The following is an 18243-nucleotide window of genomic DNA, read 5'->3' on the forward strand; positions in this document are numbered from 1 at the left end:
CATTGGTCCTAGAGATCAAATTAGTGAAGAGTTGGTTGTTTTCATGTTTGGGGGCAAGGAGCCCGCCATAAGCTGGGCCCCGACAGTGAGAACTTAGTTTGTCTATAATCCCACAGCAGTATCCGTCCACAATACATGCAACTCATTCCGATTTTAAACACTTTGATAACCTATTTCAATTAGTGCGGTCAATTTCCGTTCGTGATCTGTTCGCCTAACAGTCTATATGGAGCTAAATGGCTATGATATTCTATTAGAAAGGTATTGAGTAATTTTTACTGCAGAACTATCGGTCAAGCAACTAATCAATTAAAATTTCTTTCTTTCCCTTTCTCTCTTTCTTTTTTTCTTTTTTTCTTTTTTTCTTTTTTTCTTTTTTTCTTTTTTTTCTTTTTTTCTTTTTTCCTCTTTTTCTCTTTTTCTTTTTTTCTTTTTTCCTTTTTTCCTTTTTTTCCTTTTTTCTTTTTTCTTTTTTCCTTTTTCTTTTTTCTATTTTTCTTTTTTTCTTTTTTCTTTTTACTTTCTCTTTCTTTCTTTCTTTCCTTCTTCCTTTCTTTCTTTCTTTCTTTCTTTCTGTCTTTCTCTCCTTTTCTCTCTTTCTTTCTCTCTCACTCCCTTTGTCTCTTTCTTTTTCTCTCCCTTTCTCTCTTTCTCTCCTTTTCTTCCTCTCTTTTTCTTTTCCACCTTCTCTTTGCCTGTTTCCTTCCAATTAGATAGCAGTAATATTTGGGATTTTTATGATTACAACGTAAAACCTTTTCTAATTAGAGGAAACAGTTAATCGAGCTCGTGCTGACAATAAAAGATTAGGTCGAGTTTACAGCAAAATAAAGATTAGCAATGCGGCCACAGTCTTAAGAGCATTACCAGCTAATTTCTCTTTTACCTATTCACGAGAAAAATCCTTAAAATTTAACAGAGAAAAAATATGTTTAAACGTTCATTGAAATTTTCAGTTGACGTTTGAGGCGCGCGTGTGAGGTTTGGAGACAGATTGTTGCCTCATATCATGAACATAATGGCACTTTTAGCTCATTTCATCCCTGTTATAGTGTAATTATAGCAATTTCCTCGGATTTTGGAAATATTGTCTTACAAGGCTATTTCAATTAAGATAAGAACAGACCCATCAATCCCATATAATTTGAATTGGCAAACTTGCAAATCGTTTTCAAATTTCATTTTCATTGAATAATTTCAAAGCAACTTTTTCACTTGGTTATTCAAGGGAGACGGATATCAAGTTTTCGTTTGTTTTAGATGCTTTTCAGTAATCCTAGAAGTCAAACGTAAACTCGACTTTTTCAAGCGATTTTTATTATTTTGAAGGGAATCTTTTTTTAAAAAAATTAGTTAAGTTTACATAAAAATGACTTGAATCTTTACCTGGTTGTTGTTTTGATAATACAGCCAGCCAATTTCCACTCCAAACGCTACCAATTTCAAAATAATTTACCTACGAACATATATAAATGACTCATTCTCTACGCTTACCAAGCAAAAGTCCTTTACTCTCGGCTTTTCCCCCTAAATTCTCTCTCTCAAAAAAAAAAAAGTTTTTAAATTGGAAATTAATTTTGAGAGAATTTATATCAGCAAAGAAAGAATTACAAACGGCAGACAAACACTTAAAAGTTGAATGATAATATAAGCGCAAGTTTGTATTACCATCACAGAAATCCAGAAATATCTTCCTAAACCCACCTCCTTTCTTAAATTAAACCCTCAGGCTAACTTTGCGGTAGGAAATCTGGCAACGTCTTGATAATTTCAACTTATATTATAATTTGAGGTTACGCGATTAATTATTTTACAAAGGAGCTCAAAAATGCCTTTTCTTTCTTTTTTTTTTTTTTTTTTTTTTTTTTTTTGTAATTACAGTTCTTTTTTGTTTTGGCGCCTTTTTTCCTGATTCATCATCGTACGAAGGAACTCAAAAATGTCTTTTTTTTATGTACAGCTCTTTTCCTTTTTGGCGCCTTTTTTCTGTTAGCGAAATCTTAAAGGAGTCCGGCTTTTTGCAAGCAAATTCATTTTATTCGATTGGCACCTGTCGTTTTGGCTCTATACCTACGATATCCTCTGCTATTTCTTCCAGAAGTAGCTCTCACAATGGTTTTGTGCGGGGCTATTGAGGACTACTTGGTGTCTATCCATGTTACGAGCCGTAATTTTTTTTAATTTTTTATTTAATAAAAGAACCTAAACTGAAGTTTTAACAAATCGATGTTGTCTATTTGTTCTTTTGAATAATGAATATTGTTAAATTATCTATTTTCGATAACACATATTTACTCGCAATTAGTATCGAGTTCTATCGAAATTATCTGTTGATTGTCTAAGATTTGAAAAGGTTTTTTCTTTTTAGATAAGGTAATGATACATCTTCAAGAGTTTACATTTCGTAAAATCTCAAAACTTCAAAAGGGTAAAGTCTAATTCAATTTCAAAAGAAATAAAAGAGTTTGGGCGTTAAGAGGGACTTTACAGTTTCTGGTAACTCGACACTTTGTAGGAAACCGTTACGAATGAATTAAAAGAAAACCCGAGAAACAAAAGACAGCTAGTTTGAGATGTGAGTGGCCAAGATGGGTGACCGACTTCGAACAGGTGAAAATGAACAAATTAAAATGACTAACTATTTCCCCTTGGGCAAAGTAAAAATCATTGAATCGCCCCTTTGAATTAGGCAACTGTGCAGTTCCTGCCAGATGAAAAAAATTTCTTTGTTGTCTTGTATCGAAATCGAGGAGAAAAATAACCGGAGATTATAGCAATTTGATGTGTAAAAATGAAATTAATTACCGCAATAGGGTTTAATTCATGGGAAGCGTTTTGAAGTATTTACCAAAAACCAATAAACACAAAAAGAAAGGATACGAAAAGTGCAAAACAAAGAAAAAGGCGTTCATGATAACACATGGTTTTAGTTCAAAGTTGGCAAAATCACACCTCCATTTATTAAAAGCAGATCTTTTTTATTAGTATAAAAAATATAATTAGTAGAACTCAAAAGTGCAAGAAAAATTGCTGGGAAAGGCGTTTTAAAAATTATTAAAATTTGAAGTGATTTGGAAATTAAAAGATTATGTATTCGTAAAGACGTGTAATTGGAATCTAGTTTTGAAAAAACCAGAAAACCTAAAGAAAGGGAAGAAAGAGTGGATTCAAAGAGGTCTATTTGGTAGAAATTGTTTTCTAAGAACAAATTAACAATGCTTTAGTAAGGATCGCTGCATTAATAAAGATAAAGAGTACACAGTCTTGCTAGAATATGAAATAATGTTGATGGCTTGAAGACAGGTGACAGCGCGCCTAATTTGTAACAGAAGAGCAGTTAAATACGCGTGCATTGCCTTCCGGAAAAATAACCTCGCTTTATGAACAACCAAAAAGATATATCCTTTCACATTAAGCATCCAAAGCTCGATCTTTTAATTACAAAGATGGACGGAAGTTGGACGCCTTGTCAACCGAATGTACTTGAAATCGATTATTAGTTCTCTAATGACGGTTTCTCGTTTCGGATACGGACTATCATTGTGTTTTACTCATGACTGGAGCCAAGGATCTATTTAAACCGCTTTAAGAGCATTTGGAACCATCAAAAGATCTTTAATTCTTTCACAAAGCAAAGAAAAGATTTGGTTAATTCTCTTTTGTTTTTATTAAAGTCACCGAATTGAAGTTGCCGTAGAGTTGACATCTAGACACAGATGCAGCATTATTTGTACAAAACTACGCCAAGCTCTTTGCAATTTCCGCTCAAAACTTTACATTATCTGAAGCTTTTGTCTCACTTGTCGTTTTATTTTCGTAATATTCATCGAAACGTCTACCGAGAAGAAAGAGAGTTTGTAAATACTATCAATTTGTAACGGACAATTTCAAATTTCTTCCCTCTAAATTCATTTTAATTGAATAATGAAGAATTCAGAATTTTCATTTATGTTTCATTAATTTAGAAGTAAAATTGGGTTAAATGGTGGAGAGAGTTCTTAAAAGCCGTCGGTTTCGCACAAGCGAATGTTCACTTCTCTTTATTTGTTTTTAAGAATTGTTTTTAAGGTCGTTTCCAGCAATTTTAAACACACGCATTATTATTGTAAGTAATTTTTCACTTTTATTTTCACTTTCAATTTCATATTTCTTGTTATTTTTGTTTCTTCTGGTTTTGTTTTTTATTTATTCGCTTTAACGTTCCATCTATTTTTGATTTATGGATTTTTTTCACTTTTCTCTTGTGTTGTTTTCTTCTTTAACTCGCTTCTCTCTTCTTCTATTCCTTTCAGTCTAGTATCATTCCTCTTTTCGACTTTTCAGTCTTTTTTCTCTTTTCTTTTTCCTTTTTTTCACATGGTAGACCAAATTTTCAAGCCAATTTTTCCTTTTCCCTTTCTATTTCCCTTCCCTTTTCTTTCCTCTTTCTCTTTTCTTGGTACTTTTCTTTTCTCCACTCTTTCTTCTCTTCCAACTTCATTCTTTACATCACCACTTTTGAACTGATCTCAAGACACAACGAACATTTATGCGACTGAACTAGACCATAATATGAACATTGTCATGGCAACGCACTTTCCTCATAAATGGCCAAAATTACATTTTTCAAAACGTTTATTGTCAAAGAAAAAGGGGCTTTTTTCCAACGAAAGCCGTGAATTCAAAAATCTCTGAAAACTTAATGCTCGTGTTTTCTACCTTCGCAAACTGAGAAAAAAAATTCAGTCGAAAATGAACTTGATCACATGCAGGAAACATTTTGACAAGCAAACAGTTGTAAAATATCACCGATACAGAAAGTGGACGGCTCTGGAACGACTTGAATTAGAAGCTCACTAGTTTTCCTGTCAGAAATTATTGCTTAATTTATAAATGTTGAGTAACAATTTACATGTAAAGGAAGACTTATTGATAATCTTTTGATCCCTCTTTCTCCGCATGTGTTAGGAGTAGTTTCGCCCGACAGGTTACGGGTGCCATTACAGTTGGTGCATCGGGAATAGCAAGGTTGGATATCTCCGTAGATAGCCACCAAAAATAACACCCTAGTGATATGTATTGCCGGGATAACCAGTTCTTCGCTATCTTTTGAAACAGAGCTATCCTGACTGGTATTCCCAGCTAGTTGAATGGGTGTTATATTTTTAGGTTCAATCTCGTGTTGTGACAAATGCTTTGTGTAAAGTGAAAGAACAAATGTTCCTATTTCGAGGGCTATTGTTGATGCTGATTGCTCGTGGGTCGATGGAAAAGCTGTCAGAACTAGTTAGTTTGGGCTGACAAAGGTTGCGATGTTTACTTTATATCGTTTCAAAACTAGAATTCATCGACGAAGGATAAAGATTTGAAACATAATATACTGTAAACTAACTTATGTTTCCTTCACTAGGATTTCTCTCAAAATTGTTCCCTTTAGCTCTTTCCCTTCGCGCTCTCCTTCGACCTAAAAGAACCTTTTTACAGCCTAGCCTTAAAAATACAACAGAACAGAATAAAAAGTAAACCAGTGAAGACCTTTGAAAGAAAAGAATTAATTAAGCAGCAGATGGCAAGAATGTTTTAAGCCGGCCGCTTATTCTTGTAGCCATTTGTTGGTTTGTTCTTTTGTTGTTACTGTTGCATACGTCCGCTCGCGCGTGCTGTAAGAATGTCTCCTTTTAACGAAATAGTTCCCCCAATACCAAGATAAAACGTTTATAACAAAAACTATTCGCCTGACTATTACATTATTTTGTTATTCCTACCATTTTGGGGCTTCTTAGGTTCTTTTTTTGTTGTTTATTTTAAGCTAAACAAATTTTGACTTCCTTAAACCAAAACAATTTTAAAACAAGAAAAACTTTGGGTTAATTCTTCTGGCGCGCGACTGACAAATGCCTTCAAACTAAACACCAAGAACAAATTGTAATATTGAGTTATCATAGCATGAATATTCTCACTTTTAACACCATTTGTTCTGTACTGGGGTTTTCTTTTTATGGTTGAAATAAAACTACGACAAACTTCAGCAGCTGGGGTTGACTGAGAGCAAACGGTCCGGTAAAACAAGGCGGTTTCTTTATTACAAAAGACTAACTTCAAAGAATAAATGATTATCAAAAATGAAGTGAAAGTTCAAAGTTACCGTCAACTTAATCTTATAATTTTTCTCGTAAACAATCGACATAAAACAACATCAATTATTTTCTATCAATTTTCTTCGCAAGCTTTAACTGGAAAACTAATTAAGGAATACAAATAATAAAACTTTGTCAGAGAAAGTTATTGAAGGTGACTGAGACATTTGGCTCAATGTTGACTGAGTCAAGAACTTAGTTCAGTTTTAACAAGTGCATGGAACCGATTCAGTCATTTCTGTTTTAAACTGTTTTCCAGTTGTTGCTAGAGCTCGCATATGTTTTCAACTTGAAACTTTACCTGCTACCAAATGCACGCTAAAACTATCAATTTCTAAGATTATCTTGAGCTAAATTGACGGTCTTTAAAAACTAAAATCCTATCTATTTTGTACTGTTTTTATGGCGTTTTTTAAAATGTTACAAGTCTTCACGAATTATTGTAGTTTTCCATTCTCGTGCTTCACGACCTTGTTTAACTTTTTCTTTTTTCTTTTATTTCTTTTTTCGCATTTTATATCCGCAATTTGACATTGGGTTTCATTCTCAAATGATGTGTACCAATTTTAATGTTGTCGTTAATATTTTAGGATTATTTTATATTTAGCGATGTTTTCGTCTTCTTTGTCGCCAAGACTTTAAAGAATGAACGCGAAAATCTGAAAGAAAAGCAACATAGCTCTACTGCTATAGCGACGGGTTTCTATAACGCTTTGCTTTACAAAAAGACACAATTCTTTTTTCTATTTTTCTATTTTTGAAGCTAATTCTCAAGGGTTTTACACGTCGAGTTTAACCCCATTTTGAGGCAAATTTATTGTCTATTTTCTCTCCCATCAAATAGTAAATGATCCTAGAACTGTGTTGTAATATCTCAAGTCGTCCAAATGCCTCTAGTGTAAATTTGAGCGTCTCTCTTTACGCTTACTAATCACGCATTCAAGTCGTTCAAAGGAGACTTTGCATATCAATTGTACATAAATCTGTTTAATTAAATTTTTCAATAAACAATAATGAATGCTTGCGAAAGGGAACAAAGTAGCTTATATATAGTATATTGTATACAATCCAAAGCTATTCTCCAATCTTGCGGTGGTTCATCGCTTCCATAATTAATGTTGTCCGAATCCAATTCAATTTACTCCAAAGGCATTCCAAACTCAAAACGTCCGAAATTATTGACTCATTAAACGACTCAAATTACAGGCAATTCAATTAGATTAAAATATAACAGTTTAAAGTTTAAAACTTTAGCAAGGTAGAATCATACATATAGATATTTATGTTTATATATTTAAAGATATGCATTGTTTTCATTGCTTATACTAAATGTGGGCCATACCATCTTTCCATCTTTGATGTAGAGACTAACAGCACTTAAATTATGAAATACCAAAACATAGGATCTGTATTTCAGGCGCTATTGTAAACTGTTGTAAATATTTGCCATAACTAAGCGACGAAAACTGAAAGTAAACCCCTCGTTGGGTTGGGTTCTTATCTTTCATGTTCTAAGAATTTTTTAAATATAACGGTTAAAAAACCCCCAGAAAGTTAGAGTAATTAAAATGTAGGGTTTACTAAGATTAATTTTTGGTGTGGTTTCGAGGTAGTAAAATGATTATAAAAGCATGTAGACTTATAACAACGCGCCACAGGTATCTAACCACTTGTCTTTCTTTGTTTTCCTTTTGTTATCTTCCTCCTAGTTACGTTAAAAACCATTGCATTCATCCGTAATGTTCTCTTTAAACCTATTTTAGCTTTTTTGTCTTGATGAATAAGATAATTGTCCCCCACTCTGATGTATACGACAATTAATTTTTTCCAGCTGTGTATTGCAAAATGTATCGGAACTTTCTAGAAGGAAATTTAGCTTTTCAACTTTTTAATTTTTACTGTCTTGAGAGTTTTCTGTCGTTTTTCAGTGAGAAGTTAGGGAGAAGACACGAAAGATGAACGAGGCAAGGAAAGAAGAAAGACAATGTCGAGTTATATGAATATATATAACTGCGTGTGTTTTCGAAAGGTTCAATAATTCAAAAACCTCTTTCAAAGTCAAACTTTACTTGTTTTTGTCTTCTCGTGATTATTAATTTCCTTTGAAAACTTTTAAAAATTCATAAAACTCTTTCGAAGGTGAAATTCCGAGCATAATATTAACTAAAAAATTTTTTGTAAAATTTTAAACAGTCACCAAGGCTTTGAGCTATTTGTTCAGTAGAGTTAAACAATGAATAAATAAGATAAATCTTATGTCAAGATTTTTTTCCGTCTTATTATGGTGCGAATCCAAGGTCACATAGTAAGACGCAACTGAACTTAAAAAGGCACACCTTGCAAAGGAACCCTTTGGCGTAGTTCTTGACCTTTCATTTTTAGTGACCACATGATATCGTGCCAAATAAAATGAGGCTTTAAATTTGAATTGTTATTTACATTATACTTTCCCAATATAAAACCTAAAATCATAAAACAGGTACAGTAATGAGAATTCAAAAGTTATGAAAAAATGTCATGAGAATTGCAGGAGAACTCGATGTGTGGATCATCAAACTTCAAAAACTTTAACTTTCAAATTTTATTGGATACCCTGAAACAACCTCTGGGCTAATCAAAGTCAGGGCACATGTAACAGATCGAATTGGAATTTAGCACGCTAAGTTTTGAGGAGAGGGGAACACCAGAGACCCCGAAACGACCCTCGCCGGAGTCAAGGGAGGGAGAGACGTAACGAACTCTACTCTATAGTTAATGGAACCCCAAGTTAATCTATTAACTATGGGCAACAATTTCAACATCAGTAAAGAATCCGACTTTGTTGAACAAGCAAAAGAATGATCAAACAGTCTGGGGGTAAACAAGATTAATTAGTCTAATCTTTTCTGGTCAACCCTAGTGATTCTTTTGTTCTGTCCTAGCGTGTTGTATAGAAATTTTGCTATGCTGACCTTTGATTGATATTTAATGAAGGTGTTATTTATACAACCTATAAGTGTATTTTGGATTGCTCCTTGATATTTAACGGTTTAACTCAAGAGGAAGACTAACCAAAACAAGGCGAAACGCCTATCAATTTCATTTCAAGTCAAAGGAGACGAAATATTTTTATTAATATATATCAATGAATCCTTTCAGCCACCAATAACACCAATCAATTTTCAAGTGAATATGCAATTAAAATGTTTATATACACTTAATGAAACTATTTACGAAGAGTTGTGCTTCTTTTTTTTTTTTTTTTTTTCTATTTTAGTAAAACGTCTATCGAAAAACTAAGTTGATGAACATATTTAGATATATGTAACACGTTTCGTTTAGGTAATTAAACCTGCTCAAACGTTGTTCGGAACACAGATTGCACGTGTTGCAAACAGGTACGAAAATTAATAATGAGCAGTTTCAGTTTTAGATTCGGGCTCAAATCCCGTCTGGAACTCGGAAATGTTTTTTCCAGTAAAACGTTCACTTGATTAAAAATATTCACATTTTCAGTAATAACTTTTCAAGAAACAAAACACCTTGATAGTTTCAGCCGTGTGAAGTCCTTTTGAAAAAACGTACTAGTAAATACACTAAATTTCGAGTATAGCCCCTTTCTTATAAAAAATATTCAGTTCAAGTCCAATCCAAAGCCGACAATCGTAGCCAGATAACTGATGTAGCACAATTAATTTTTTCAGTGAGAAATGATAACCATTCTTGCTGGTGAACTAGAAATTTGTATTGTATCTGATTTAATTGCACATGCAAGAGAAAAAATGTGGTGAACTCGCTTAAGTTGATTTTAAACGAAATAAAATTTAACTTTTGAATAATTCCTAAAAGAAGATACAAAAAAGTTTGTAAATTATCGTAGTTTATCGAAGTTTATTGAAAATTAGTTGACACTGTTCATTTTGCTTTGAAAAGCTCTCATCACTACTTTTGACAAAAAGCCAAAGGATGTGTAGGCGTTTTCAAGATGTTTTTTCTTTGTCATTACTCGGGCTACCTGCAAGGTAGACCGAGTCTAGGTTTCGGTTTTCTATCTATCTATCTATCTATCGACGTTGTCGAAAGTGTGTAAGCCTGCGATGCTCGGCGGTCTGCGGTGTTCCCCTGCAAGTATGAAAACGAGGCGGGTTACCACAAGTCACGTGACTTGCTTTGCTTTTCGAAGGTTCTGTAGGTCTTTTTCCTTTTGCTTATCTTGCTAGCTGCTTCTCGTGCTTTATCTTGAAAACTTATTGGAAAGTAATGGCGACTTGCTGTTCTGCTGAGGCGCTCAAAATACATACAAAAGCACACGCCGTTCGCGGTAGACCCACTCTAAAAGATGTCGAGCGTCAGTTTCGAAACGGGTCGTTCCGCGAACTCAAAACCCAAAAGAATACCAGAAAGAATAATACTCAAAGCAATGCCAAATATACTCAAAGCAATACCAAAGAAACTCAAACGAATACAAAGTCAAATGTACTCAAAGTTACTCAAAGACACTCGAACGAAAGAACAAATACTAACTCTTTAGTAAGCAGGAACTTCATTGACAAAGAAGATGAGAAAGACAGGAAACTGAATATCCCAAACAACATGGACGCCATATTGAAATCTTCCAAGATAACATTTAATGCGTTTTCAGAATCAAGAAGCCTTGGACATATATCATTGACAGTGAGGATAAGTCTTTTATTTATTGTATTGTTTTCGTTTACGATTTTGAATATATTTTTCAATACTCTATCGTTCTTTGAACTATCAGTAGCGAGCGTGTTGATCGCTGCCCTGTGCATGGTTCTTGTTGTACATTTCATAAATACCTCGACCAAGACTTTCGTAGATTCTTTACAAAATGACTGCGATGTGTTTGAAAAAGCTGTACAATTATCTGTATTTGTTTATCCCAATAAAGAGTCACATTTATTAGAGGAATGCAGGTCTCGTTATGCTAAATTTCATATTCATCAGTATGTTGAGCACAAGCTTCGTGTTGTTTCGTGTGATCGAGAACCAAGTAGAGTCCCAGTTAAACGACTCACCCAACTTTTGCACAAAAGCAGAAAAATACGGGAAAAGGTTCGTAAGTATGTGGTCAATAATGTACCCATGTCATCTAGAATTCATTGTTTTCTTAATAAATGTAATTTCAATCCCGAAGAAGTAAAATCATATGTCAAAAGTTGTCATCGAAAGTTTAAGAAAAACACTGGCCATGGTAGTGCTTTACCCAGACGGAGGAAATTATGTTCTAGAAAATCACTTTTTTACTTACACAAAAGAGCAATAAATGCAAGTTATAAGCTTATTTATTACTTGCCACTCTTGACAAATCCAGGTTCACAAAAATATGCTGGTTTATCCCATGTTTACAAAAGTGTCAATCACAGAATCAATCACAGTAAGTTTACCCTGAGCAGAGACGTAGAAAAAAATCCTGGCCCATACACAGTAACTGATCCCAACAAAACAGTTTCTGCTCCATATTCTCAAGGTAACATTGCATTATTTGGGTCAAATGCTGGTCGTCAATGTGTAGCGATGTCATTGTGTGCATTGATATATAAACATAGGAGTTCATTAAGATCTTCAGGAGACCTAGTAAACATTATGAATATTGGGAATGAGTTATATTGTCTTTTATCAAGGTTGTACAACCAAGACTTTTTACTTTTGACAGAATTACCTTGTATGGTAACAGTATTAGAAACTAATTACCAGCTGGAATACAGTCCAAGCTATACTGGTAATGTACATGATGTGTCATCTACTGTTGATTACATTTATTGTATGCCCTTGGGCAATGCTTTGCAAATTTTAGTTAGAGAAAATTATCAGTCATTTCTTTTAACTATTCAATGTAGTACAGTAGCTATTTATTGTCATGATGATGGCAGATTTAAGATATTTGACTCTCACGCTCGTAACTCATATGGCCTCCCCCATCCTCAAGGTACTTGTGTGCTCCTAGATGTTGATGACTTGAATGCTTTAATAAATTACTTTCAAAGTTTGTATGATAATTCAACAGGTTTATTTGAACTCAGAGGAGTCCATATCACAGAAATGTGTATACAAAGCAATGCTACTGAAAATTCATATAAAAATCCAGAAATCCACACAGCTGAACAGCTGAATGAAGTGATTTGCAAAGCTACAGGTAATGATCGGCAAAGCAACAAGAGTGGAAAAACAAATTTAAATACCAATAATACCAGTAGTATTCTTTTGAGGCATTGCTGTGCTCTATCATTTTATTGTATTTGTTTTTCTGTCATTAAAGCCTGTAGCTATTGGAATTCAGACACCCTGGACTCCATTTCTGATCATGGCAACATGTTTTATAATCAAAGCTTGAACAAACACTACCTTACAATCAATGATTTACCAGCAAGCCTCCAGATATATGATGTAGATATCAGGGTGACTAATAATTTACAAAAACAAATCAAATTGAACTACACACATGAGACAAGTAAATTAGAACTCCAGAAAATAATAATAAATAATATACATTGTAATACAGGATTTTTAGCATGGCTGTCGACTTCTTGTGTTTGTTGCATCTTTCAACATAAATCCAGGACCACTGACTTCAATCTCATGATGTTAAATGATAATGGAGACTTCAATGTATTCGAAAAAGTGAAAAATGTATCCACCTTAGTACAGAAAATGATGGATATTACAACAAAAACAGTTAAATCCGATGAGCAAGATTTCTCTATTTTATTTCTATCATGCTCAAGTCAGTTGTCAAACACTACAAGACAAAGTATTCTAAGGAAACACAAATCAAATGCACAAAAAAACAAGACTGCTGAGAAATGCAAGCTAAGCTATGCAAACATGGAACCTGCTCTTAAGAAACAACATTTGTCTCAAAAAGCAGAACAGTATAGGTCTATGAATTCTGGAAAAAGAGAAAATAACCTTTCACGTTTGCGATCTAACAGTCGAGCATGGTACAACTCCATGGACACTAATAAAAAACAAAACCGTTTATCAGACATGTGCACTAACAGTCAGACATGGTACAATTCCATGAGTACTACAGAAAAACAAAACCGTTTATCAGACATGTGCATTAACAGTCAAACATGGTACAATTCCTTGGACACTACAGAAAAACAAAACCGATTATCAGACATGCGCACTAACAGCCAGACATGGTACAATTCCATGGGTACTACAGAAAAACAAAACCGATTATCAGAAATGCAATCTAATTCTCAATTCCAGTACCATTTCCATTAACTAGTGCTCTCTGTTTTCCCTTTAAAGTTCTACATTCTATTATACACAGGTAGCCCGAGTATACGCCTTTAGGGCGTCTAGTTTTAAATAAATTGCCATGATATTTTCATTCATTCCTTTAATTGATGAATTAATTAATAACCTGTCGTTTAAATCCCTTGAGGTTAAGATAAACTAACACAGTAAAAACATTAAACCAAACAAAAACGACAACGTGTTTTACGCCCATGACAATAACTGCTCTTGTTTAACTGACGCGTAAAGACTTAAATAAATTGTCCTTTTAAATAAATTGCCGTCATATTTTCATTCATTCCTTAAATTGATGAATTGATAAATAACCTGTCGTTTAAATCCCTTGAGGTTAAGATAAATTTTAACACAGTAAGTAAAAACATTGAACCAAACAAAAACGACAACGTGTTTCACGCCCATTAACTGCTCTAATTGTTTAACTGACGCAAAAAGACTTTTAAGTCTTTATGCGTCAGTTAAACAATTAGAGTTAAAACTCACAGCTGGTGAAAAAACTTTGACCAGAGAAATAGCCAAAAGTTAAATGAATTTTCTAACTTCCCATATCCACAATACTTTGCGGCTTTGGGGGGTAACCAGAGCAAAAAAACATCGCACTTATTTTGCTGAAGGCTGACAATGTTGAAAATACCTCGTTTGATATCCAAATATAAAATGAAGAAGTAATAAATAGAAAAACATAGAAGCTTGAAGAAGTTTAAAATAAATTTTAAACATTTTTTCGTAAGTCTATACATTTTCTCTAACTCCAAACCTCTTGATGTTGTGTATGCACAAAATTAACTGGGAATAAACTGATAATCAGTATTGTACAGATAAAAGCAGGTATAGTATAAATTCAACTTGAAGAACGTTTCAATTTGGGACAGTTTTTTGACTGGCTACCCCCAAGGTGCAAAACATTATAAAGTAGAAAAAAGCTCTTAGAAAATGAACAACATTTGCAATAGTAAAGCCGTAAGTGACTCCAAAATCACAGGAAATCCAACGGGAATTCGTAAGAGTAGGGGATTGTTACCCGATACAACAGTCTGACCTTTAGTCGTGGTTTCGTCGTGCGTGTGTGTTTATTTATTTTATTTTCGTATCATTTTTTTTTTTTTTTTTTTTTTTTTTTTCCTGTGGTATGGGTTGTGTAGCGGCAGCCACAGGCGCCAAGCAAAGCTCACAGCCTACCACAGTTTGTGGTTTTTCTTTTTGTTTAAAGCGCCTAGAGCAGATTTGGATAGGCGCTATATAAATAGTTATTATTATTATTATTATTATTATTGATTCTCTTATTTTCTTCCCACTTGGGTAATATTATAGTTCATGTTTTTGGAAAGATAAACATATTTTCCCTAACAAAAAATTCATCGTAAAATTTATTTAAAACAAATCATTTATTGTTATGGATATTTTATAGTTTTAAAATATATTTCTGATAATGCAGCATTTATATATAGTTCCATAAAAACTATAACTATATATTCCATTACGCGACAAAGCTATGCATAGATTTGTTATCGGTAATAAAACTGTTTTTTTTTTTTTTTTGGTCGTTTTTACACACATTTCGATAATTCTTCAATACTTTTGGTAAAATATTTGAAAATATTCCCTCGTTATTCAGCAGACGCATAAATCCACTATTGTATCAGAAAATTCCCAAGTGAGTTTACAAATCAATCGTCATCTATAATACTATACATCTTACGTATTTCACTTGTACTAGTCTTTTTACCATCAAAACCTGTCTCATGGCTCTTCTTCAGTTTCATTCGTCGATTCTGGAACCATATTTTCAAGTGTTTTTCCGAGAGTCCCAAAGAGTTTGCTAGCTCCATTCGTCTTGTAGCAGTCAGATAGCGACTGTAAAGGAATTCTTTTTCTAGTTCAAGTTGTTGTGCTGTTGTGTAAGCTGTTCTTGCTCTTGAGCGAACACAGGCCGATCTCCAAGACTGTCTTGACTTAGCACTACTATGACTTGAAGTATCATCTTTGTCTGTGAAGAGAAAAAGATAATGAAACAGCTTTGTTTGAAAAAAGTTGAAATAAATGCAGAACTGAATAAAACTAGTGTTTTTCTAGTGGAAGTTCGACGAGAAAGAGCATTTGTCTTAATTACTATACAAGAAGAGCAAGATAAGGTGACTCGGCCTTAGCAAGGTGCTATATCTAAGAATTAGTGATTCAGTTTGTATGTACTAAAGTTTATATTAAAAATTTGATGAACTATAGTTAACCTTTCTGCGCGATTTGATTTTCTGAAGTGCTTGAATCGGATTTCTAAGTGACGCTGATAATCAGCCATTACAGTGTTCTAGCTCTCTCTCTTTACTATTTCATCACATGGTTATCTTGATCCAAGATGGCGGATATCGATTCGCGTGGCCTTGTGTATGGAGTTTGTAAAGAAAATGTAGAACATTACGTACGAAAATGTTTTCCTCAAGGCTAACGATATTCAGAAATTTCTTTACATTTTGCTGTTCAAACTCCCTTAAAGGTAGAGGTTCTGACAATTCTTCCTCATAAAACTTCCTGTCTTTTCAGCAGATCACATTATAAAGAGCTCCCGATTTGTGTGTGTGTGTGTGTGTATCGCCAGTAGCCTGCTCCTTCCCAAATAATGTCTTCTTACTACCTAGTCTAGGTTTTATCTTTTTCTAAAACACTTTATCAGTGACCAGACAGTTTCAATTGATTAAGTCCTTGCCTGGCAGCCGTTAGTGCGAAAACTGATCATTTCTGAGCCGGACAGATGCCGAAAATATTTTAACGACGAGTGCCATAACTCAAAACAAGTGAAGTTTCCTCTCGGGGTAAACAAATTCAGTAAATTTACAGTAGAAATATACATAAGGAAAGCAAAAGAGCAACAAATTAACACTATTTACTGCGATGAGCAGCCTTTGATTGAGTCTTGGTTTACTTCAGTATTCATGAATTCATGTCACTGAAGACTTGTGAAACTGAATCTGAAGAGAATCAATGCTGTTCAAAACTTTGTACCTTATATACACGTTGTACAAACAGGATTCTTTCTTTATTGCTTTTGACTTTGTAGGAAATGAGTAGTATGAGGATCCTTTTCTGCCCAACAGGAGGTAAACTATCAGGCAGACTTGACCAAGAAATCTTATATTTGTTTGTGGCAAGGAACGCTGAAGGGAACCAACACTTTTATTAAGTGTTCACACATGATAACTGATTACCTAACATGATTACCTAACATGCTAACTAATAAAATAAGGTAGGCTTACGACTACTTACAGCATGTCTTTTTCCGTGAATTCCATCTTGATTATAGGGAGAAATATTTATACAAATGGACACTTGAGTGACCCATCACTTACAGAGTGTTGCAGTATGTTGTCATAACAAAAATTACCTACACAGCTAACTAAAAAACTGAATAGACTTAAGACTTCTTACATCGTGTATTTTTCCTTGAATTCCATCGTGAGGGACTACTGTGTTATTAGAGAGATATTCTTATACAAATAACCTTCCTCCCAGCCCAGGGCACGGCGTGTATGATGCTAGATCAGTAAAGCACAGTGGTTTTGTCGATCATGAACATTATATCATGTTTAGACACACGTCACTCTTTTTTTTTTTTAATTTTTACTGCAAGGTCGGGACACCGAGATCCATACGTGATCATCACATCCACATGAAGTGTCCAGTAAATAATAATGAAAGTAAAAAATTTATAGTAACGACCATAAGGGCAGAAAATAGTTAACGTTTCGGTGATAAAAAAGCCCCTAGTGTAGCCTACAAGCATCAGGCAAAGGAACCTTGGCTTATTGTTTCAATGTGTAGCTCGATGAAAGGAGTTTATGCTACAGAAATAGACTTGAATAAGTGCTATTATAATGGACGTCTTTAGTAGTGACAACTTCGTAGTCCTCTACTGCGGAAGAAAGCCCGCAGTACAACTAAGAGATGGCGAAACTATGCCGGCTTATTAATTTTATGCAACAGTTGTCAGTTTGAATTGACTGCACGGCATATATATATAAATATATATATATATATCTGGACGGAAGTTTTGCTGTAAATTATAAGATTGAATTTATATCATATTTCTCAGTAAATGGCAGTATACGTTCCAAGCTCTACTACAATGGCAACAAAATATTAATTTTTTTCTGCAAGATTAATAAACTTATTTTATCAAAATGTACAGATTTTTCTGTCTCGAGGAATTATTAACTGAGGAATGTTATTGGTTATCCTCAGGCAACATTAGCGCAAGGATCAGAATGTGCGTAACTCATTCCTTTCGCTATCACCGTCAATCGATCAACAAGATCTTATCAAGACAGCTCCATTAATCACTCGCTAACCTGATTTCCTTTCGTACTCCGTTGACAAGCAAACCGCACTTCGTGGGTTGCCAGTTGGTTTCTCGGCAGCATCTTCGTGCGAAAGAGTTTCGAGATTCGAAGTTTCATGTTGATGCACTAAAGACCATGTGGATTGAGGCTCGAGCGTTGATCCCTGAGGCCTTGAGTCTCTCCACTGGTATTCCCCATGTACTGGTACTTTAGTATTCGAGTATGGATAAGTCAAAGGCGTGTTCCCTCCACTCAAAGGCACACGCGTCGTCGCCCACTCTCTACTTTCTTCTCCCAAGCTAGTGTCATTTAAGTCGTTATTCTGCAGTGAGTTTATGAAGATGCTGCTGTAGGAGTGACAGCCATGTTGATTCATCGTGATCCTTTTGCTTTCCACTTAGTCCTTGTTTGCCCTGACAAGTTGTCTTGTAAAGCATAAAGTGGAGTCCAAGGAGTTTTATTGACCTGTACTGCTCACGTGACATCCAACAGCCAATCAGAGCAAAGAATTAGATTGCTGAAATTATTGG

The 18243-nt window shown here is 34.2% G+C and overlaps 1 protein-coding gene across 3 annotated transcripts; it reads right to left on the minus strand.

The window, feature by feature from the left end:
- Window positions 1-14819: 14819 nt before the first annotated feature.
- On the minus strand, window positions 14820-18125 carry LOC116304302 (uncharacterized). 3 transcript variants are annotated; one of them, XM_031714010.2, is made up of 2 exons: window positions 17723-18125; window positions 14820-15369 (listed from the first exon to the last, which is right to left on the minus strand). In XM_031714010.2, exons 1-2 carry the CDS (start codon window positions 18087-18089, stop codon window positions 15050-15052), a joined length of 687 nt encoding a protein of 228 aa, XP_031569870.1. In that variant the 5' UTR covers window positions 18090-18125; the 3' UTR covers window positions 14820-15049. The 3 variants fall into 3 exon arrangements, 1 of the variants encoding a protein (XP_031569870.1); XR_004198047.2 differs by lacking the exon at window positions 17723-18125 and adding an exon at window positions 16641-16907 and having other exon boundaries at window positions 15228-15369; XR_004198048.1 differs by lacking the exon at window positions 17723-18125 and adding an exon at window positions 16803-16907 and having other exon boundaries at window positions 15245-15369.
- Between the last annotated feature and the right edge of the window lie 118 nt (window positions 18126-18243).

This window comes from Actinia tenebrosa, unplaced genomic scaffold, assembly GCF_029948245.1.
Source record: "Actinia tenebrosa isolate PJP-AT-01 unplaced genomic scaffold, QUT_ActTen_1.0 PGA_scaffold6__47_contigs__length_16458017, whole genome shotgun sequence".
NCBI lineage: Eukaryota > Metazoa > Cnidaria > Anthozoa > Actiniaria > Actiniidae > Actinia > Actinia tenebrosa.

Coding starts and splice junctions, on each gene's coding strand:
- LOC116304302 (XM_031714010.2), bottom strand. CDS start 18,089: ATGAATCAACATGGCTGTCACTCCTACAGCAGCATCTTCATAAACTCA. Junction 15,370..17,722: donor GGAGTACGAAAGGAAATCAG/GTTAGCGAGTGA, acceptor TTCTCTTCACAG/ACAAAGATGATACTTCAAGT.